Source organism: Corapipo altera, unplaced genomic scaffold (assembly GCF_003945725.1).
Source record: "Corapipo altera isolate COAL_440 unplaced genomic scaffold, ASM394572v1 0, whole genome shotgun sequence".
In the NCBI taxonomy this organism is placed as follows: Eukaryota; Metazoa; Chordata; class Aves; order Passeriformes; family Pipridae; genus Corapipo; species Corapipo altera.
In genome coordinates, this window is record NW_020884872.1 from 76,944,145 (window position 1) to 76,966,993 (window position 22,849).

General features: G+C 39.9%; 1 protein-coding gene across 6 annotated transcripts in view; it reads left to right on the forward strand.

Annotated features, from left to right (window-relative positions):
- PDGFD (platelet derived growth factor D) overlaps window positions 1-22,849 on the forward strand; it is a 146,442-nt gene that overhangs the window by 75,340 nt on the left and 48,253 nt on the right. For 2 of the 6 annotated variants that reach the window (XM_027635456.1, XM_027635895.1), the window contains exons 2-4: window positions 10,273-10,477; window positions 14,494-14,674; window positions 15,341-15,382. In XM_027635456.1, the coding sequence (XP_027491257.1) occupies window positions 10,273-10,477; window positions 14,494-14,674; window positions 15,341-15,382 (428 nt within the window). Of the gene's footprint in view, window positions 1-7,944; window positions 8,014-10,272; window positions 10,478-14,493; window positions 14,675-15,340; window positions 15,383-22,849 lie in introns of those variants that run through there. The other 4 variants (XM_027635812.1, XM_027635542.1, XM_027635635.1 and 1 more) reach the window with 4 other exon arrangements.

Genomic DNA, 22,849 nt, shown 5'->3' on the forward strand with positions numbered 1-22,849 from the left:
GAGCTGTGACTAGCCAGTCATACACGAGACCCCGTGCTGCAGGGGCTGAGTGCAGTTGGGATGGCTGCAGCAGGGGCTGTGTGAGGCAGCAGTATAGCTGGAATGGCAGCTCAGCTCAACAACTTCTTAGCTCTTCTTTTTTTATCAAACACCCACACACAGGCTTGAGGGAATGTTTCCAGTCATTTCCTCTTGGTAACCAGCCGAACAGCTGTTTTTCCAGAAAGGACTTGGGAAGCTGAGGTGTGTAAATCAAAGCTTTGGAGCCAACTCCGTTTCCAATTTTGGTTTTGGCTTAAAGTGATCAGGATCTGTCTGTGCTGGTGTGAGAGATTGTTGCTGCCTGTGGTACAGCAGCTCCTGGACTTGTGGGCTGCACTGATGTACAACAGCATCATCTTCCCAGCCACTTGTCCCTACGTATTGGCAGTGCATAAGTTCTCCTACTCTTTCACAACATGTAGTTTTGTTCTTTGGTGAAGGACTAAGAAAATCTCTAGATTCTTTGGTGCAAGATCATAACTATAAAAGGAGGCCACAGCCAAGAATTTTATGAATGTACCTGGAAACTTTGTTAAATTGCAGTATCTATCCACGTGACAGCTCTGCAGCGTTCTGATGGCAAACCTCTAGAGGAAATCCTAAGTACTTAAAGAAAAGATCCCCCGCACTTAGAGTTCTCAGTACTTCCAATATGTATGACTTAAATTGCTTTCCAGACTGGGGAAATTTTGTATCTTAACATGGGTTTTATCTAAATGATGTAAAGCCATCCCTATGGCCCAACTCATGTTCTACCTTCATGCTGAGAAAAGATCTCAGTGTCTGCTGCCCTCTTTACCCCTGTGTTCTGGTTTTCAGCAGAAGAAAACTGAGGCATGGGGGCAGAAAAGGGAGCCATGGTGCACTCTGCTCTGGTCTAAATTGTCAGAGCCCCATGACAGTGTGCTTCAGAGTAGGTAGTAGAAAATCTGCTGGGTCTTTACTTTTTTTGACTAAATCTCTAGTTCTGGTCCCTTTGCCAAGAATTTTTTCTGCATTTTACCTCCATCGGTTTCTTGAAAAATGGCAAGCCATCTTTGAAGTGGCATCCAGAACCCATCCTTCCCTTGAGAGGAGTCAGAAGTGGTCTGAATTCTCTCAACAAATAGAAGAATCACAACACAGGCTCCTACTTCCTTGGAAGAGGTTTAACTGTGTCCTAGTTTTGACTGGGATAGAGTTCGTTTTTTAGCTTTGAGGCTGTTGCAGAAAAAAGGAGCAGATTACCAACATATTTTAATACAGTGAGATGTGTGTTTGGTTGTTTGTTTTCTTTTTAAGACTTAGGTAACTTTAAGGTAGTAGATATTTAGTGCACCTGCCCTAAAGGGACTGATATATCCCCACAAGCTTTTATCTTTGTGCAATCAGTTGATATATGGTCTCTCAAAGACAAAAAAAAACATGCCCAAGGCAAACTCAGTCCAGGGAAATGATGTCTGCTAGAATACTATTACCAGATTTTCCATTATAAGAAGTGACCTTTCACTCCCTTCCAGAGATTTCGGCTCTTCAATGCTGACATAGAGGGTAAGGAAACTCACATCACTAGGGAAAATTACCTTGATTTGTCTTTTGAAACTGATTCTCCTTTTACTGCCTAATGTCCTAACATACGACCTCCACTTGGTAATTGCCTGTCTATCTGCTAAAATATGTTTAACATGAGAAGTCCTTCCCCTTCTAACTGAATTTTCTCTTTTCTTTCATCAACATTTTTCTTTCTTCTGTCTTCTTCAGACTTAGGAGTTCTTGACTGAAACAGTTTCTAAGACAATATCTTAAATCAAATTCTCTTTTAAGATTTGAGTGATGCCAGACTTTGGAGGCAATTGTTTGTTCATAAAACTCTGGAAAATAATGAAGGGAAAATGGAAAAGGAATATATTTTCATTGCACTAGGAGAATTTGAATGAAGCTTTCCACAGCGGTCTACTTTCCTGAAGCCACTGCCTAAACAGGAAAATTTGGAGTGTCCAGGTCTTATTTTTTTGCAAAACAGTGTGAGCCAAGGTCCAGTGTTGATATTTTTGCTTAATAGCAATTGTGTCTCTAATTGCCATCATTTTGACCAAGTTGTGGTGGACATCGGGTGCCCAGCAAGCCATTCTATCGCTCCCCAACTGGACAGGGGAGACAGAATAAGATGAAAAATGACTCATAGGTTGAGATAAGGCAGTTTACTAAAGCAAAAGCAAAAGTTTGCATGTGCACAACCAAAGAGGAAAATAACAAGATAACATTCTCTACTTCCCATTAAAAAGCAATGTCCAGCCACTTCCTGGGAAGCAGGGCTTCAGCATGCACACTGGTTGCAAATGTAAATAAAAAATGCCTCCCCCTTCCTCCTCCTTTCCTTAGTATTTGTATCTGAGCTGATACAAATGGTATCATGTCATATGGTATGGAACATTCCTTTGGTTAGTTTGGGTCAGCTGGCCTACTTGTGTCCCCTCCCAGGATCTTGCCTTTGATAGAAGGGAGGGGGGAAGGAATGTTGAGAGACAGTGCTGACGCTGTGCCAGCACTGACCAGCATTGCCCAGCAGTAGCCAAAACACCAATGGGTTGTCAACACCTTCCTAACTACCAATGCAAAGTACAGCACTGTGAGAGGTGCTGTGCAGAAATGAACTCCATCTCAGCCAGACCCAGTACAGCACTACACAAGTGCTGTATATATATATATATACACCAGCCTTCTTACGGAAGTGTGGGCACTCACTGCAAATGTCTGCTTCAGTTATCATGTTTCCTTTAAGCTCTTCACAACACCAGGAGAGTAATTTTCCTCTGTATTCTTTTCTCACAGTTTCTCAAGGTTTTATGTGTTTTTATGCTCATGATCATGGGGATATTTCCATTAGTCTTACTGCACATCATTAGATCTACACATTTTTGATATATACATTTTCCCCTGTCATAATTATGGAATCCCAAGAGAAAAATACATTCAGTTTGCTGTTGGTTTAAGAGCACAACATGCATTGCAACACTACCACCCATCACGAAAGAACTAGCAGTTGACGAAATGCTTTATATGTTGGCCTAACATATGTTACCTTTCTGTAGACACTCCTGCTTTAATATAGAACATTCAGCATGTTGTTTCATGTAGAAGAAAATCTCTATCAAGAAGTCAAATAAAAACAAGTAATACAAGTCACTGCTAAAAGCAAATACCACTGAGTTTGATATCCTTGTAAACATAATTAAGGAATTTTTTTCTCAGTGTTCATCTGGGGAAGTCTGAGCAAGGCATCCACCAAAGTGGACAAAGGAGAGTCACAGCCTTCACCCCACCAAAGTACAGTCCAGCTTGTTCTTCATTTCAGGGTTGCTTCTTTAGTACTGCGTGCAAAATGTAGTTATGATGGTGTCCAGTGCAGAGTTAAAAATAGTAGTATTAAATGCAAATAAAATGTTTACTATATTAAGAAGCATAGAGACAGGCTGTCTCTATGAATTATATGTCTGGACTTCCTTATCAATTGCTTATTTAATATTCTCATAAGTGATCTTTGCTTAGGTTCTGTTTAACCACAGATTGACTGTGTAATGCCAACTAGCAGCTAGCAACTAGCAGCGTTGCTCTGCACAGAACCATAGGCAGACTACTAACCATTCTGTTATCAAATGGATGATGGCTCTGAAAGGAATTTTAGATATATAGGGTGTTCTCATTCTCTGATACCTTCTGTACTGATGTTCTGCACTGGCTAATCTTTTTTCTTTCAACTGCTGCTCAAATTTTGTTTCTTTGATATATCCTCTGGAGATATATTCTTCTAGCAAAGATCTCCACACAGCTCAGGGACACGGAGGCAGCATTGAGGTCTGAATTTGGCAGAACATGCATAGAGCACCTTTTGATACTGCCTCAGTGATGGAACAGGTCATGCTTTGGATTTGAACTATTATGTTGCCTGGAGTATCTTTCATGCTCCTGATGAAAAGAAGGGGCCTGTTGATAAGAGGAGGAGCAGGTATTTTGAGCTGCTTCTTTGAAGTTCAGTGGCAAACCAACCAAACTGTGAGTCTTTCATCAGCTCCAGTGGGATTCGGGTCCACTTTTTAATTGCTCATTTCATGGGTGACAAGTAGCACATTGGGTGATGTTAAAGTACCATTCTCTTTTTCTGGGTCCTGATCCAGCAAACTCCTTAAGTATGAGCTTTACTAAAGTGTGTAGAGTCCTTGAAATAAATGAGATTATTGAAGTTGTATAAAGCTAAAATCAACTTGAAGTAATGCTTACAACTGGATCCACTGTCCTAATATACCCGTACATATGCATCCCCATACCAGATTGACTGTTTCTCAGCATAGTGCCTCCATAAGAGACAATTTACAATTTTTAACCTGGGTGAGATTTTGCTATTTCCGTTTTATTACTGACCATCCCAATCCTTTCCCTGCCTTGGTCTGCCTTCTTGAACTGATAGTGAATCATGATGGGAGCAGAGGTGACCTAGGCGTATTAGGCCTCTGTCCTTAAAAGGACCGAGATGTCTAAGACTGGTACTACTACTATATAGTACTATATTCTTCACTGACTAGGATTCATTTTGTTGTTTATATCCATAGCAAACAAACAAGCACACACACCAACTAAAAGAAAAAAAAAAAAAAGACAAATCCACACGTTTCTAACAAGGAAAATGAACTTACAGTTTTATATCTGCCCAACAAGCTATGACAAGCTATGGAATACACTGTTTTGACCATGAATTGTGATCTTTTCATCTGATTTACACAGAGCCTTATGAATAACAACTAAAGTTTCTGCTTATTACAGGAGGGTAGGGGAATTAAAAAATACCAATGACTATCTAACAGGCTGCCATAAATACAGCTTCCTTGGCATGCCTGTTCCCGAGATGAACTGATTTGTGGCCTGGATTCAAAAATGTTTTACTGTTCTTTGCTTCTCTGTGGATTCAGCTATTTAGATCAGGCTAATTTTCAACTGAGGGAACTGAAGAGCTATTATTCTCCCCGAAGGTTATTTCATTCATTTAAAAACTAGTGGCAAACCACTGACTGCTGTATTTGTTTTGAAGACAGCAGCCATGAGGGAGAAGAGTTATATCTGGAAAACTCCCACGTGCAAACTCCCAAGGTCCTTTCCTGAAATAACAAATACTTTCATGAGTAGTAAAATGAACCTCATCGTGGTTCCCAGCAACTCTCTCCTCAGCTGTAGCAGAGGATGAGCTCATCAGTTTACTCTGTATGGAATTAATTGTCATAAACCAAGTCAGAGTACGGTATCTTTTCAGCCTTTACCACTGTATCAAAGTTGGTTGCCCAACCACTTCTGCAAGGGGAAGAAAGACAGCAGCAAACTTATACGCAAGAAGTGAGGCTGAAATTCCAGAAACCTTAGAAAAATGGAATTAAGTATTCCATATCGTTGGTTAGGTCCTTAGACAAGACCATTCTCTGAATTCTTCTTCTTTCTAAAGGAATTGATGCTTATAGACTCTCCTTGCTGAATATATTGTAGAGCAGATGTCAGATTAACTATTAACAAGTAGAAATTGCCTTTTTTAAAAATAATATTATTATTGTTTTAGTGAAGGAATCCACTATCTGTTCAATGATAATGATACAAGCAAACTTCTTTCTGTAGTAGGCATGTCATGACTAGGAGTAGCTTCAAGAGGAATGTGTCAATACATTGCTAAAGCTTGCAAGCAAATGCAGGCATCCAGAGAAAACACAGGATGAAATTTGTGCTTCTAAATCTTGCTCATGCCGCATGGCCTAGCTGGGATGGGGAAATATTGGATGTGCTGGGCACTGATGGTGGAGACAGTCTTGAGACAAGCACAGTTTTCTGAATATTGAAGTGTGCTTCCCAGTTCCCAGTCTGACACCCAGCTGCCCTCCATGCAGGGGGAGGAAGGCAAGCACTTTGGAAAATGCAGCTGCCTTAAGTGCTTAAATGACAGCTCCTCTGATTTTGACAGCTGGACTATCATGTATGTCATTATGTTTAAAATTAGTGGTTGGGAAAGAATTACGAGGCAAAAAAAGAGAGATTAGTTCAGATAAATAAAATATAGAGCAAGCTTCTTTCCAGTCAGTTCAGACTCTTCAGGGAATTGCCTCACCTAAAAGGATGTCTTCCAGATTCCTTCCCACTCATCTTCCTTATGAGATAGTTTTCCTCCCTTAGGAGGAAAGGATGTCCTTGTGGCTCGGGCCATCGAGAATATCCTCCTTCTATGTATGGCAAAAATGGCCTTTTTGCCTTGTAACTTAACACCTGCTTTTATTCATTGTGAAATGATTTTAAATGTTTTTTTAGTAAATGTGACAGGCAGTGTATTATGTACTGTCGTCTTTTATTTACTCCCATAAAGCATTATGGAATACAGTTAGTATGTGACATTCAGGATACTGTGTAATACTTCATTACATTGCATTGCAACATGGGACAGTTCACTGCCTTGAAAGACACACTGTCTTTTCCTTTGCTTATACCTTTTCTCAAGTTTTTTTTATCCTGACTTTCCCCTTGCCTAGTGTGTGATTTCCATGACTCCCCCCAGTGTATCTGATGAGGGCAATGCTTGTCTGCTTGGAAAAGTCTTATTTTAGTCCCATATCTTTGTTGATACAAGAAGTACAGGAGTTGCTCACATCTCCTCAAGCTGTTTCCCAGATGCTTGATGATTCATGAGAGGCCAACCTCGTGAGAGCGAGTTTATGTTGACTGTGTTCCTGTGTCTTCTAAGCCGGATAACTGTGAAATCCCAGTGAAAATCCCCTTAGAAAATTTTAGCATATTTGGTTCCAGTGCTGGCCACACCACTTCAGGTCGTAATCTAGCACAAAGTGAGGGAGGTGAGAGGGAATCCAGCTCCTGAAGAGTTTGCTCCAGTGTCAAGTGAAAGCACTGAGTAGCTTTAGATTTCATCTCATGTGGGGCTATAGAAGCAGTATTTATGACCTTTCTCATGAAACATACGTTCTTCCCTTGTGGAAAAGGCATATCCTCAGAGTGCAATATTTGGATATCTCTTACTTTACTATCGTGAGAATTTCCTTCTCATGATTCTCTCCAACCTTTCCTCTATGATAACTTTATAATTCCTGTATTACCACGACGGAAATAATAAGTTATTGTGCTTTGATTTTTAAGCTTTGTAACATGCAACTCTATTCCTGTACCTGTTCAACTCAGATACTGCAGAGCTGCTCCAGCCATGACATTTCATCATTAGTCTTGGTCAGGTGTGATTGACTTCCTGGCAGAGCACCACAGTCTGTGAAATTCGGAGTTTAAGTTAAATTAAGAGCCATCACAGACCCTATCTTCTTGGTGTACAAGAGCGCAGTAGTGTGCATTCTCAGCTGGTATACTGACTTAAGTGCACAGATGTTTTGTTTGGGGGTATATGTATGAGCACATTTTAGAGATACTGTCCCCCAGAATCTCAGCAGGGTAAAGCCTGTGCGAGGACTGTCTGGGAAAAGGAAACCTTTCCCTCAGAAGCATGAATCACATTGACCTATGCAGTGAAATGCATGGTGATAGAGGGAAAATGGCAAGAGTTTGCTGTCCAAGAAAGAAGAGTAAAGAACTCTGAGGCATAGGATGAGTTATGCCATGTTTTACTGCAGTTACTTTTGTTCTGACTTAGGGAATGGTTGCTTCACTAAAAACTGTGGAATTTGTTACCATCAAAACTGTTTTATTTTTATCCCTTTTCTTGGACATTTTGCACATAGTCCTGTGAAATATCTTTTCCTCTCGGTGGACTGGGTGTTTTTAAAGTCCAAAGGTCCTCAGCATCTTACTAGGAACTCAGTAGTGTTGGCTGGACATTTTGTTTCATTCCAAATTAGGGGGAAAAAAACCCCACAGTTGTCTTTTTCCTCTTTTTTTTTAGAATAAAATAAAATGAAAAACAGATTCCAGCATAGATGTCCCTGATGAAAATTGCAACAAAATTAATAGGTGGGTGGTCTTTATTTTCACTAAATTGTTACTTTTCCAATGCAAATTACTTGGTCAAAATAGAACAAAACAAAACTGGCTAGGTCTGCACTTTGTGAGGTAGGTCTGTATTTGCTTAGAAAGGGTGGCTCAGTGTGAAAGCATCTTAGAATGATGTTACAATTATCTTTGGAGATAGTTTTACAGGAAACTAAGAGTTTTATCAGCTAAGTTTCAGGTTGTTTGGAGGCTAGAATTATTGCTCTTCAGAAGAGTACAATGAACTGCTGACATGCAACCATGCTTTGCTTACAGCTGTGTGTAGGGAAGTATTTACAGCAAGGAACCAGTGAAAAGCAACATGAAAAACTAGATGTACTTACCATGAAGTTTGTACCATTTCTCTGGGTTCCTGTTTTTAATGAGTGTTCTATGAAAAAGATATATTTATTTTATATGAAGAACTTGGAAAACTTCAGTCAAATGTTAGATTTTATTTTAAGAGTGAAAACTTAGATTACTGTGTGTGACAGATGGCTGCCACTGATTGCTTACTTTGGTTTTGTATTTCCAACATTCACAGAGCAACTTGGTGGGAGATACTTTTCCCCCATTTGCTCTTCCTCATCAGCCAAGTTCAGGAGAAGGCACCAATTTTCTATTTCTGTTGCTTGTGGTGTAACTAGAGGTTGATCTGACATTCAGCAGAGGACTGGAGTGATGTTCAGTTCAAGATAAAGACACCAGAGTTTAAGTGTTTACATGAAAGCAGTGTCCAAGTTCATGTAGTAAGTAGAAGTTTGGTCAATGCAGTTGGGTGACTGACTGTGTGCAACTCCTACAGTCTGTGTTGAGAAGGGGGTCACATTGCCCACATGCAGGTGACTTTGTGAGACACTACGGCTTCCACTGGAGCTTTGCTGGGGGCTGCTGGATGTGCTGCTGGATGTGCTGCTGGACCTCGTTGTACTCATGGAGGCCAGACAGGAAAATGTACTATGTCTTAAAGGTGGTTAGGCATCTCTCTGTGAGTGACTGAACTGAGCCCTAGATTTCCACACGTCACCTAGGGAAGGAACACAGATAGCTGTCCCACTGGTGGAGGCTCAGAACTGAGTGTCTTGGCTCCCCAGGGGAGTGGTCACAGCATTTGGACAATACCCTTGGGCACATGGTGTGACTCTTCGGAATGGTCCTGTGCAGGGCTAAGAGTTGTACTCGATGATCCTTGTGGGACTCTTCCACAGTATATTCTGTGATTCTGTGATTCCATGACTGGGAACTGAAACCTGCTGTGATCCGCATGTTGTCTTGGAGCCTTCTGATCCTCAAAATTTCCCACACTGAAGTTGTCGAGACACAAAAAATGGTTGTTTGCAGTTCTTTGATGCTGGGAGCCAAATTCCAGTATCAGAAACAGTTGGACAATGCAAGTGCATGGTGCAACTGAGAAGGTATTTTGACTTTTAGAGAGCTGGGTCTTGCCACAGTTCCTGTTATCCTTGGAGCCAGGGATTTACAGCAGCAGAGGCTTTACCTCAGTAGAAGTAAAACTTTAGGAACAATTGAATATTTGCTCAGGCAGAAGCTGTGGAATTTTAATTAAATAAAGACTTGGCTATTTGTCTTGAAGTTACTCAGTAAGGTGGTTGTTGGGACAGAATCTGACCTCAGTTACATCAGTATAAGCATGGAATAGCTGGCTGTGTTAATCATCCATTAGCAGCAAATGATTCACACCATATAAATAAAAAAAAAACGTGGCCTAACAAATGTTTTTGGGAGGAAATACTTAAGCACAGTAAACAAACTTAAATTCACTCATATGTACTTTCTTACGGCTCCTTATTGGTGCTTTTGTTCAGAGGGCATTTCTCCCCAAAGCACCAAATTTGGGAAGCAGGATTGTTTGTCTTTTTTACTTCAGTCTGTCTTACTTCATTGTTCTCAAGCTTGCAGCTTTTATTAAAGTTTAATTCTGTTTTAAAATCAAAATGGTGAGAATGAAATTATATAATCAATATAAATGGAAAAATAATGATATATTTCTTGTAAAATAAAGAGTCCGTATACTCGAGTTCTGTTGTTCTTACTGTTTATATGGGATTGAATTAAGAGAAAATACACTGTACTTCCTATCTGATAAAACTGCTTCTAGACCCAACTTTTTAATGACTTTAAATGCAAATAATTTTTGCTGTGTTATATAACCTGTTGTGTTTTTTGCCTTCCTGTAACTGGAACAACATACTAATTTCTACAAGTTGTGACTACTAACAGAGAGCAATCACCTCACAGACTTGTACCGAAAAGAAGAGACCATCAGCGTGGCAGGGAATGGCTGCATCCACAGTCCTCGCTTCCCCAGTAGCTACCCCAGGAACCTCCTACTGACGTGGCGGCTCCACTCCCCAGAGAGCACCAGGATCCATCTGGCTTTTGATAATCAGTTTGGACTGGAGGAACCTGAAAATGATATCTGCAGGTGAGTGGCAAGTGGAAGTTTGCAAAGGTCTCCTTAATACCACCTTCAAGCTCACTGGCATGAGACCGCAGACCAAAACCTGAGCATCTCTGGCCAGGTCTAGGTTGTCCTTACATGAAGGACAGACCTCCAAGTATCCCCTTTTGACTGAAATTGGTTTTTAAGTTTATAAATAAACTGAGCTTTCCTGGACCTGAAGCAGTTTTGGCAGGTTTTAATCCTTCTATAATATTTTAAGCGCAAGGTACCCGTATGCTCAAATCCAACAACCTAACAACATAGATACTACTTTAATAGGATTTTGTCCTCTATCACCTCTGTCATGTTTCAGCCAGGCAAAAAACATCTTTTTCAGTAGGTGGAAGGCTCTAGGAGGTGTGAGTAAATAGGTAAGTCTTTATATTGGGGTGTGAGGAACAAATAAAATGCATTAAAAAATATAAGTATGTTTTTCAAATTACTTGCTTGTCTTTATTGTTACTCTTCACTGGTACAGTTTCTTTTAAAACCTTTAAATATAGTCCACAAACATCAGTGTACTGATGCATACTTATATATTTATTTATCTGTTTATGTATACTCTACTATATCCCAGTTGCTTTGGTTCCCCTTTCAAGCAAAAGTGACCTTAAGCTCAGTTGATCTGGCTGATTAACCTAGGTGGATAAACTGCTTGGCATTAGCAGAGTACAGAGGTGCTCTTGCTAAAATTCACTAAAACTGGATAAATCTACTGAGTTTTTGTTTATATTTCTTTTATTTGTCTATCTGTTCTGTGGGAGAGAGCAGACTTAAGATTCCTGTGTGCTCCAAAAGGCAGATTGCTGTGATGCTACTTACATAAAATACTGAAGTCTCAGTTTCCAACTCTACCTGATCATGTTGTTACTTACAGCTTATCTGTGCAGAGAACTGGGTTGTTAGGGTTTCTGCACATCCAGCCTCTTCTTATCTTATCTTCTTTGTCAATTAATTTGTGTTCATAGGGTTTGACAGCTCTACAGGGGTTTTACAGGGTGTATTTTTTTCCCTCTTTTTTCTTTGTTAGATTTTCTGCATCACCAATAAAGAGAACCATTCCTGCGGTTTTGTTTTTGATTTAGTAATAAAAGAATGCAGCCTAAAACTGGCTCTCCTTCCCCGCTCCTTGGCAGGTCTGCTATGCTCTGGTGCTATTGGTCCAAGATCAGCAGCAGAGTCAGTAACAATAGTTACCTCCCAGTACCCCAAATGCTTTCCCGGATTCAGAGCCTAATGCACACAGAAGCAGCCTGTTAATATTTACATAGTGGATAAACTGTGGCTGACCTTAAAGCATTGCAACTTTGAAACAGAGGGCTAATTTACTGTGGAAAAAAAAATGAAGTATTCTCTGTCAAAAGCCAGTAAAGGTGGCGGCACAGAGAGGGAAAGTCAAGCTGTTACTGGCATTATGGATTTGGAGACCATCTTGGAAGACAGTCTACCTGCTTTTTCCAGAGCAACTGATTTAGGATGCAGAGAGAAGCCAAGACTTTAAATCATCAAAACTGTCTATAGAAGCTGGAGAAATATCACATCCTTTTCTGCAATAAAGCTTTCCCTAGTTTCTGGAAGACCTTTATTTCGGTAGTATTACTTCCAGAGTGAGGAATTTCTTGAACAGACAGCTTGTGATGTCTTTAAACCTATTAAGTACTGTGTGCAGTTAGATTTTTTGCTAATGCTCAATATATTTTTCAACACTAGATCCTTTCTGCAACTTCAGTCCCTGACAATCCCTGCAGTGCTGCTTTAGAGAGACAACCAGGCGTGTTTTAATTGAAATGAATGCTTAGAGCTGAGCATAGGCTTGAAGGCTGTGCATACTGGACAAGTAATTCAGGACCTCTGCATATTACCTTGCTTTTGTATTTGCTTTTGACCTTATGCTTTTTTCTCCAGAAACATCCTAGTGTTTTCTTTTGATTTTTCATTAATGCTAATTATTTTAATTTGCATACTATTAAGACTGAACTGATTGAAATTCATTCAGGCTGCAGAATGAAAAGGTATATTTTAGCAGAGCTATATTTCTTCTGAGCTTCTGAAGAAGGAGGGTAAATATTCAAGGTTTTACAGAATTTTCTAGAAGTGCTGTTAGCATTTCCACAGGCACTTGATAAGAGATGATTCTGAAAAGCAATTAAATTACCCAGCCTCTGAGGCTCCTTGGATGCACAGAAACAACCGAGAATATACCTACTTCCATGATTGTTGCAACAAAGCCTCTGTTGTTGAAAACAGAAGTAATCCTTAAAAGTCTATGGATTTTCACTGTTTTTGCTACCAGTTATTCTGGCTTCTGACCTCAAAGAGTGGGGGGGCCAGTCAGGACAGCTTTCACCAAAGCTTACAAGGTTATCTCATGCTGAACACTGCAACCCCCTATGTTACAATAGGCATTCACGGCTGCCTTGCTGCCTGGGGGGCAATGGTGGATGCTCTTGTGGGCAGCACAGACCTCTGCTGGTACACCATCCATCACCATGAGGGAGTGGGAGCTGAGGATGGGGGGGTGGGGAGAGATTGAGACAAGTCTACCTCTGCCTGGAACTAAATTTTGGCGTGTTATAAAAAAAGAATATTTCAGCAGAGTTTGGGCAGATGGAAGTGATTTGGTCATGGTGAATCTGTTATTTTCTGTTCTGTGCAATTTGGGATTGGTGAAAATAAAAGAAGCAGTGCTGATATTCTCAAACCGCATAGTACTTATGGGTTTTTTCTCATGGGCTCTCAGCAGAAAAGAAAAGCAGGTCTGTTATTTACAGCTCCCACAACTGGGCAGGGAGGAGGGTGCTTGGCCCACAGGCCCAGGGCAGGGAGGAGCGCATTGCAAGCAAGAATCAGTTAACAATCTTAAACTCCCTCTTTGAGGGAGGCGGTCTGATAATAGAAAGCTTTCTGGTAAAGATCCCCAGAGTTTTGAGGCTCAGTTGCACCATGAGGATGGCACTCAACCTGCCCCTCTTGTCATGACCTCTCTCACCGGCTGCAATGTGTGGAGCCTAATTCTGGCTTCACTGATACTGAGAAACTTTTTTTGTCATAGATGTAGTAAAATCAGAACTTTATTCTCTACCTTCTTTATTCTCCAGATCAATAAATGAATTCAATAAATGACCCAAGCGAGTGAATACAAATGCTGGGGCAGCAAGTGCTGCTACTGTATCCCCTTATTGCTAGGGGTTAATGCCTGCTGCTCCTGTCAGATCCATCTTTGGGCTCAGGGTGCCACTGCTGCGCCCCAGGTGCCTGGCTAAGTTGTGACCTTGCACAGGACAAGACATGCTGTTGCATTTTCCTTGGTGATAGCATCCATGTGAACAGAGTCCCCACCACAGCACACAGAGAGCCAGCAAACTTTTCTGCTTGAAAGTTTGATATAAGACTTTCCAAACCACCTACAGGAACGCTGTGCTACCTACAAGGAAGGTGCTAAAAAGCACCTTTCAGCAGCATACACTACCCTGTGTCCTTCCAGCATCTCCCTTTGCTCCTGGCACAGTGACCACACAACTCCAGCCCTGTGACTGAGACAGCAGGCGGGATCCTTGTCTGCTGCTGTAGGGATTTGGGTGACCACCAGAAAGTATACAAGTGCTTGCAGCTGCTCAGCTTGGGCAGCCTGCCTTAAATAATATTTTATCAGGTTTCTAAATTATTTACCCACCACATGAAACACAACGCGTATGCTTACTGTATACTAAGCACATGCAAGTGCCTCTCATTGCTATTTTAATGTGTTAGAAAATACTGTCTGTCATGTTCCAGGAGCCCAGAAATCACTCATTTGAATACTCAGGCAGTAGCTTTCAGCTTAGTGTATTTTGTGCTGCACAAGCATGCCCACCATTTGAATTATTTAGTCTGATGTTTTGGAGTGGAGAAAAGGGGACAGTTGTCTTTGTGTCTCCAGCTGTGCTCCTTCCCATTAATTTGCAACCACCCTCTGTAACCAGAGTTAGCAAAACCTAATTCTTCCTACTGGTTTTCAGGTATGACTTTGTGGAAGTGGAAGATGTATCAGAGACCAGCACAGTTATACGAGGACGGTGGTGTGGGCACAAGGAAATACCTCCAAGAATAACATCAAGAACAAATCACATAAAGATAACCTTCAAATCTGATGACTATTTTGTGGCTAAACCTGGATTCAAGATATGTTACTCCCTTGTGGTAAGTCACCTAGGTGTGACAGGGGTGAGAGACGGATTGCGGTGTACATGAGAATCAGTACTTAGACTGGATGGTGTGACTAACTGCATGGGATCAAAACAATAAATGACTTAAAGTATTTTCGTTACAGCAACTGTATTAATACAGATGAAAGTATTTTTGACATCCTGTCATTAAATATAAAACAAAGTCAAGTTCAGTTCAAATTTACTCTAATAGCATGTTTCAGAAGCACTAACATATTCTACACTGAGACTGCATTGCCAGTGCCTTGAGAGATGCTGCAGAAATAGCAAAGAAATGGCTGCTCTATGAACTCCTTTATTATGCTCATTTGAGGTCAAATAAAAGTACACTGAGGGGTTAAGGCTACGATTCTCAGTTAGATAGAGTAGTTTATTCTGCATGCAATAAAATTGTACATGCAAGACAATGTGCTAAGGCTCAGGCTGTATTTTTAACCAGATATAAACACACCTCTTTGTATATGCAGAAGCATTAGCAGTGTATTGTGTACTGTTGCAATGAGACAAAAACATCCTCCTTTTTTTTTTATTTTGGTTTTGTTTTTAGGGAGCAGGAATGATCATTGCTCTAAGTAGATTTTGATACAAATATATATTCCTTTGTATTGTCCTGATTAATATTGTAATGCTTTTGGTGCAGTGTAGCTCGAAAGAGACAGATTTTGCAAACACTCAGGAAATGGTAAGCATTAATTTATTATACTGTCATCATTGTATTTTCATATCCATCCCATTTCTTATCCCTTTTTATTCAATCCACTGTCATTTAACAAGAATAAGAAAGCCTGGAATAGCAATAATGCTGTAACAGGAAAGATCCATTGTTTGAGTCATTTCACTTCAACCTCTTGGCTTTGCATGCATGTGTGCCTAAGTATGCTAAAAAGAGTCCATAAACAGCACATTCTCGAGACAGAGTAAAACTATGAAGATTGTGCTCCCTTACATTTAAATTGTTAGGCTTCCAGTGGAGTAAGGTATGACACTGTAAGTAAAATCCTGAGCTCTAATTTACTCTAATTTAAAGGTAATCTACTAATACTCAAATTGAGACAGAATAAGCTATGAAAGACCACTGGGCATAAAAATGAAACAGTGAAGCAGCAGCCTCTCTTTATACTGCTTGCATTTCAGTGCAGCCACAGAAACTGCTGCATTTAGTGAGTTTAATTCCAAACTGTGTGCAGATAGTCTGATAGTCAGACAGGCTTTCAAGAAAGTGAATATTATCACTCATAAGACACAGGACTTTCTGCACTAGAAAGCTCAGAAAAGGCTACTGTATTTATCTAATTTCAAAACTATGAGTAAACAGAGAATTTTGCAATCTAGCAAATCTATTTACAAGAATAATCTCCATGTGCACTCTCTGAATGAAATACTATTTTATTTCTGAGAAGAGCACTGTACAGGTGATTAGTGGTACTTGCAAGATGGGGAATGATATGTACTTAGCTGGTCTTCAGAATCCATATGGTCCAACCTAAAACTGCAGGATTAATATTCAGCAGAGTCAGCCCTTATTCGATAGTCCCCACAGTCACTTAGAGCTCAGTTCATAGATGTACTGAGCACTGCTGACCCCTGAAGGTTGAACTCACTGTGTGTTTCTAGACAGTAAACCAGGAAGCATTAATGAAACATGCAAAAACATATGGTATTTTGTATGAGATGAAATGAAGGACCTTTACGTTGCTTTTTTTTCTTTCTTATATAACCTACTCTGAGACAGAGTTACTTCTGAGGGATTTCTTGGAAAATGGTACTCGAGATACATGCAAATCTTTTACTCCCTTGTTTTTCTTATGTTTGGAGTTTGGATCTGCATGGCAGTTGTTTATTTGTATACTAGACTCTGATTGATAATTTTCCAGAGAAAATGAAATCAAGCGATTTGGAATTTATTGATCAGCTGCATCTCCTGTGCATGGTGCCAGAATGACTGGGTGAATTTCTCCAAGCAACCTCACAGCCTGGCTCACTGGCCTCTCATTTATAAATCTTCAAGGAAGTCAGTTAAGTTCACTACATTTGATGCAGATCAAGTTTTTACTTAGTTTAGCACTCTGCATGAGGCACAAATGAGGCAACACAGACCTTAGCAGAAACTCTCTTCATTATCTTTGTGTACTTGTATTAACTTCACATTTCAGTACCATTTAGAGAAAGAAAAAGGGATTATTTTTCTAAAAAAGACATAAATTAGACTTGTATCACTTATATCACATTTGCCTTTGTGAAACAAGGTATGGAAAGTAAGCAACCCATGTAAGGGCTCGGTCGCTCAGGACACTGGGATTACAACTCTGAGTGACTCTGGAAAATTAGTCTAAAAAAATACAAGGATGATCTTTAGCAGTATAAGGTTGAAAACGGTATGCATGCATGTGAGTAATTAACTGTCCCAATATAAGATAGAGGACAAAGGGCCAGGAGAGCAAATCTGTGAAATAAAGTCTGACCACCTGAACACAGCATTTAGCAACTTTGGCTTGCCAAGGCTGGCTCGCTCCACCTTCTTCCTCCTCCTCTTCCCTCATCCTCTGCATCTTGGCACCTCCACCTCTGCCCTCCGCTCTGTGGGTCTGAGGGACTAGGAAGGCTGGAGGGGGAGCGGTGATGATGGTTTTGGAGACAAGGGGCAGGTCCAACATGCTGCTGCCTGCTGCCTGTCCCTGATCTGCTCTTTGCTCATGAAGTTCTTCACTCCCTGGAGTGGGAGATTTAGGGTGGATCTGACATCAGGAGTTTATTAGTGTGTTGAGTGTGCCCCACTGCCCACTGCTGATCCTAAGTTGCATAAGAGTCAAAAGTGTTCCTGTCTGGAAAAAATCACTCCTCGGTGCTGTGTGACGTTGCCGGAGGAGGTAGGTATGCACAGCTGGTGGCTGGTCTCCACAGGCACTTCACATTCAAAACCCCCAGTTGTAGCTGTGCAGTTGGCTGGCTTAGCCTGCATATCCGCACAGAGAAATGTTTCCCTTGAAACATTTCCTCTTTAAAAATTGCCTCTTTCTTTAAGCTTCACAGACCTAAAGCCAAAAGGGTCTGGAGCAAGTCCTGAACAGCTATTAGTCATGAACCTCACTTGACTCCAAATTTGTCCGAAATTCCTCCCTGCCATTATCACTTAAAGCCCTTATTTCTTGATATTTTTCATGCTTTTCTTGATTGAGTTGCCTTAGAAACTCAATTTGTAGTATAGAAGGCATTGAGTTATTCCAGTATTTTTACCTCACTCATTATATAATTTCTTACTCTAAGGACATAGTCATTCACAACAGTGTAGAAATACATGAAACAGAGGAAGAAAAATAATCATTTTATATAATCCCCTTTTTCCTTCTGAAGTTGAGTTCTTCCAATGTCATTATTCTAGAAGGGAATGTTAACAAGATTGGATCCCATGTTTTACAACCTCGTTAGCATGGACATTTACTGAAACAGTCTAGGAACTCACTCAGGACCATTTTCCAACATTAAAGGTGAATGTTTGGAATTAAAATTCCCAATCCTGCATCTAATTACATTTTACTGAAACAGTTAGAAAATCTTGGATTCCATTTGCTATTTACAAACATTATTTTAAGTTTATTGTTAAAGGCACAATTTTTAAATCTTTATAACAGTAAATTCCTATTGCCTTACTAATTGTTTGGTTAATCCTAAATGAAATCCATATTTTGGAACTTTGGCTAAAATCATTATTGTAAAGAAGGGCTACAAACAAGGAACTTATGTATATGTATTTGCATAAACCTGCATTTATATAAAGATGTAAGGTTAAAAAATATATTTACCTGTACATCTTTTTACATATATATAGATAGATAGATAGATACAGATATATAGATATATAGATATGTGTGTGTATATATGTGCTTTTACCTTCCTTTTCTTTTTAATACAATTCATGACTAGGAAGCATCACGTGGCATTAAGGACAATCTTATTTCCAAACTTATTTTGGAATTGTAAGCAAACAGTGGTGGACAAGCGGTACTAAACAGGATAACATAAGTGCATTTGTCCCAGGGTAAACTTACGTGTCAAAATGTGTATCAGTGTGTTAAATCCTGAGTAATTTTGTCTTGTTTGAATTGACTTTTTTTTTTTTTTTTAATTAAGGAGCTATAAGCAAATTAGTGGAATGGAGGAGGGGGGAACTTCAGGTTTCGATCCATCCTGTGGAATTTTACAGAGAAATAGCTTTCTGCTGAACACACAGGCTGTGGGTCACTACTCTTGTGATCAAAAAAGGAGCATTGGTAACAAAGTGGGATAAGAGACCACAGTTAATCTAATAAAATTTTATTACTTTCCCATGCAAAGAATATTGACCAGTCAAAGTTAGCTCAAATTCTAAACTAACAATAACAATTCTAAACTCACAATAAAACAAACAAAATTGGAAGAACAATCAGAAAATGAAAATGGGCTAAATAAGAACCTGATCCTGATACTTGTACTCGCTGACATCAGTCTGAATTAAGGCTCCTCGTATTTTTCTACTTTTATTTGCACAGGTAGTGCAGCAGCAGGCTTCAGTTGTTTTTTTTTAAATAAGTCAATAAATAAACACCCTTGTAAGAGTTAACATGATCATGAAGATTCAGCCACCATTGTGAGTACAGATTCATAAAGATCATAAGAAATGTTTAATTCTAAGCTGAATCCAGTCTGGAAGCTTCATGAGTCTTTGCTGCTGTGTTTCTGGTTTAACTTGTCACCTCATTCACAGAATAGATAGGTAATTCATTTCTATATCCAAGACAAAATATTCTGCCTGAAACCCTGTATAATATATCTCATGTGACAGGAGAAGTGATAATGGTGCATGAATACCTTCCCTGCTATTAGATAATCCACAGAAAGAATCTCCTTAAATTGCTGGGGGTACAAAAGGAAAGGAATGGGGTGGAGGGGAATGTCTTGGTTAATAAAGTGGTTGAATATGAAATAGATCTCAGAATGTAGAAGCAAGAATTTACACGTGGATGTTTTCTTAATTCAGCTGCTACTTTCTCTGATTTCCGTTTTGATTGCCTGCCTATACTAGACAGCAAAGATTTTTTATAAATACAACCCATGTGCAAAACTCGTAACAATCTATATGATGAAACTTCTTTTTTCTTAAGTTTGGGTAGAAGACTATTTTCTGTGTTTTGCTCAAGGCATACCATCCTCGTAAAATTATCAGCCAGAGGCTCATCTTTCAGGAAAGAAGTAATTAAGTCCTAGTTTTTAATTAGATAAAACTTGCTTAAAATCTTTAACATTCCTTCCCCAACTTTACATAAGCAGAGAATTTAGGAGATTATGTATGCACAATTTTATTTTATTTTTTTTACTTTGAAAGGTGTTAACATTTTTAAAAAGCAACATAAAATGACAGTGTGTTAAAAAGGTAGATTATGTCTCAATGCATCTTGAGTCATGGACCATCTTCATAGTAATTTATATGGGGAGGGGAAACACTTTCCATTTAATGAGGATGCCTGAGAATCTAGCAATCTTCAATCTGCTGCTTAATTCATAGGCCCTAACCTGTCCTTCAGCAAGATTTGAGGAAGAAAAGAAGGTAGTGTGGTAGACAAATGAAGCACTGTGGTAGGCAGGGACACTCTGGTTATCCCAGCACTCAGAGCAGACAAAATATAGTGAAGGACACAAAGAAAGCAAAAGTGGGAGTCAGATAGCTTGGCAATACGGAAAGGGTATTCCTGTGTTGAGAAGGCAGGCACATCTGGACAATCAGTTTCTCAGGCAGCATTGGCTGCTCCAGGGACAGTCAAAGTTCCTAATTAAAAGATTCTTTCCACCATTTGCATCTAACCAAGAGCTTTTTCTCCCTTTAGCATACTGTCACACCTTCCAAAACCCTAAACCTCTACTGCCTAACTCCTAAGTCTTGCCTGCCCCGTTTCCTTTCCTCCAAGGTGGAAAACCTTGCGGGTTTTCAAGTGTGAGACCCACCAGCTGAACACAGCATATGAGTTTCAGGGAGCTTGGGGGCTGTGACCGGAGTAGCCAAGCCTGACCTGACCCAGCACTTCACAGTCAGTTGTCCCAGTCTGCATCTTCCCCCAGTGTTCCCTAGACTGTGGTCTAATGTAGTCCTTCTCTTGGCAGGTCTCTTCTGAAGGTCTGATGCCCCTTCCATGTTTACTCTTGTCTCGGACACAAAGATTGATCCCAATCCTTCTGCTATGTGACTCTCTGAATTTTAAACTTCATTAGGAGTCTTCATGTCTTGTGTTCTAATTTTTAAAGCCATTTGAAAGTCAGAGATGACACTGATAAGAGAGTGGTGAACTGAAGCAGGTTTCAGGGAGAAGAGGAATCACCTTCCAGCTTGGCATCAGAGGATACTGCATGTACTAGAGGGAAGGACTGATATAGGATCATCCAGGAATGGCAATGAAACCATTGCAGTAACAAAGGAGGACAGTTAAGTATAGTCCAAGTTCATAAATGAAGGGTTCTGTGGATGAGGCAAATACACGCAGTAGAAGAAGCAAGTCCACAGAGAGAAAGAAGGGAGCAGAAACACCAAACCGCTATGGTCAGAGAGGAAGGTGAAGCCCCAGACAAGCAAATATTCTTGAAAGCTGAAAGGAAAATTACAGAATGAAAGGACAGAGAGGGTGTGACTAACAATATCAAACTTGGCAAGTACATAATGAAAGAAGCCTTTCCTCTTTAACAGTAAGATGTCCACATGTCACTTATTCATTACTGTCACATGAAAGCAGTTTCAGTTGGACTCTAGAAGGGTGAATGGCAACTTAGGAAATATTTTTAACAAGGCAATGAAGGAAATGAAAGATCTGTGTAAAGCTTAAGAGTTGTGGTGGTATAGTTAGGAAGAAAAAGAGGCAAATGAATGTGAGATTTTGAACAGTCAGTGAACCTGAAATAAGAAAGACTGTGTCTAGGACGGGAGGAAGGGCAGGTATGGATCAGGTAGAAAGAAAGACAAAAGTAAGGGCATTTCACTAGATCAACCTCTTTTGGCAAAACCTCTGACTGTGAACTTGAGAAGTAATAGGACTGGGTTTAAGTATGTTTCAAAAGTGAAAAAAGTCAGCTGGGAACATGGGTGAGAAATTGAGCTAGGAAGGAAGATACAGGAAGATAGCAGACCATAAGCAGCAGGACCCAGTAAGCAGACAGAAGCTCCTGGAAGCTGTCAGGACTTCAACTGATAAAACAGTTGTTTTAATCAGAAAGGAAAATAGACCTTAATGCCTGTGTTTTCTCAGCTGCAAGCATGTGTGCCTGGCAGTTTTGTTGTTTGAACAGCATGAGGGAGAACTGGCCATTTGCTCTCCTCCAACCCTGATTTGTTGACAGCTCAGTTAAATGTGGTTCCTTTGCAGGAATTTGTCATCAATCTGCCTTAGCATAGCAGCAGTTCTGTTAATGCCCAATTCCTGCTGAAAACACTATATCTTTTTCCAAGTCTTGTGTTATACGTTGTATGAGAATTCACCAAAATCGTGGTGATGGCCAAAGATGAGAAAATGTAGCACTTTGCATGTTCAAAGCATTGTACAAACACAAGTGTGCTATTTTCAAATCCAGTATCCTGTCCCAAATAAATGATTCTAACAAGACTTAGAGGCATTGTTCATTTAGGACAGCTTTAGATTTTGAAGAACTGTATTTCCTGCAGACAGTACTTACCTGTTTAAAGAATTCCTGCGGAAATCAGTGATCCAGGGGAAATTTCTACTTTTCCAAGGTAAATTAGAGGTACTGAAGACAACAACAGAAGAAGTTCATCATGTACAGTACGAGAGGGTTAAGCATGTTAGACAAGAATAATCACAGGCTCAAAAGCCTCATTCAGTATCAACACGATTTCTTGCAAAATACAGGAGAAGCAAATTCCAGGAATCACACAATCATATTAACAATGAGATCAAGCAACTATGTAGCATGTAAGAATAGCAGATAAGAGCCACAGGAATGTTGTGGTTTTTGGGAAGTGTGTAAACCTGGTAAAATAGTGACTTCAATATTTTAATTAAATGCATGAAGGGAATCACAGCATCATAGCAACTGCCCATGCTGCTTCCTGGTTCATATTCAAGTTTTGATCCTAATATATGTGGATACATAAAAAAATTCCATATGAGAGATA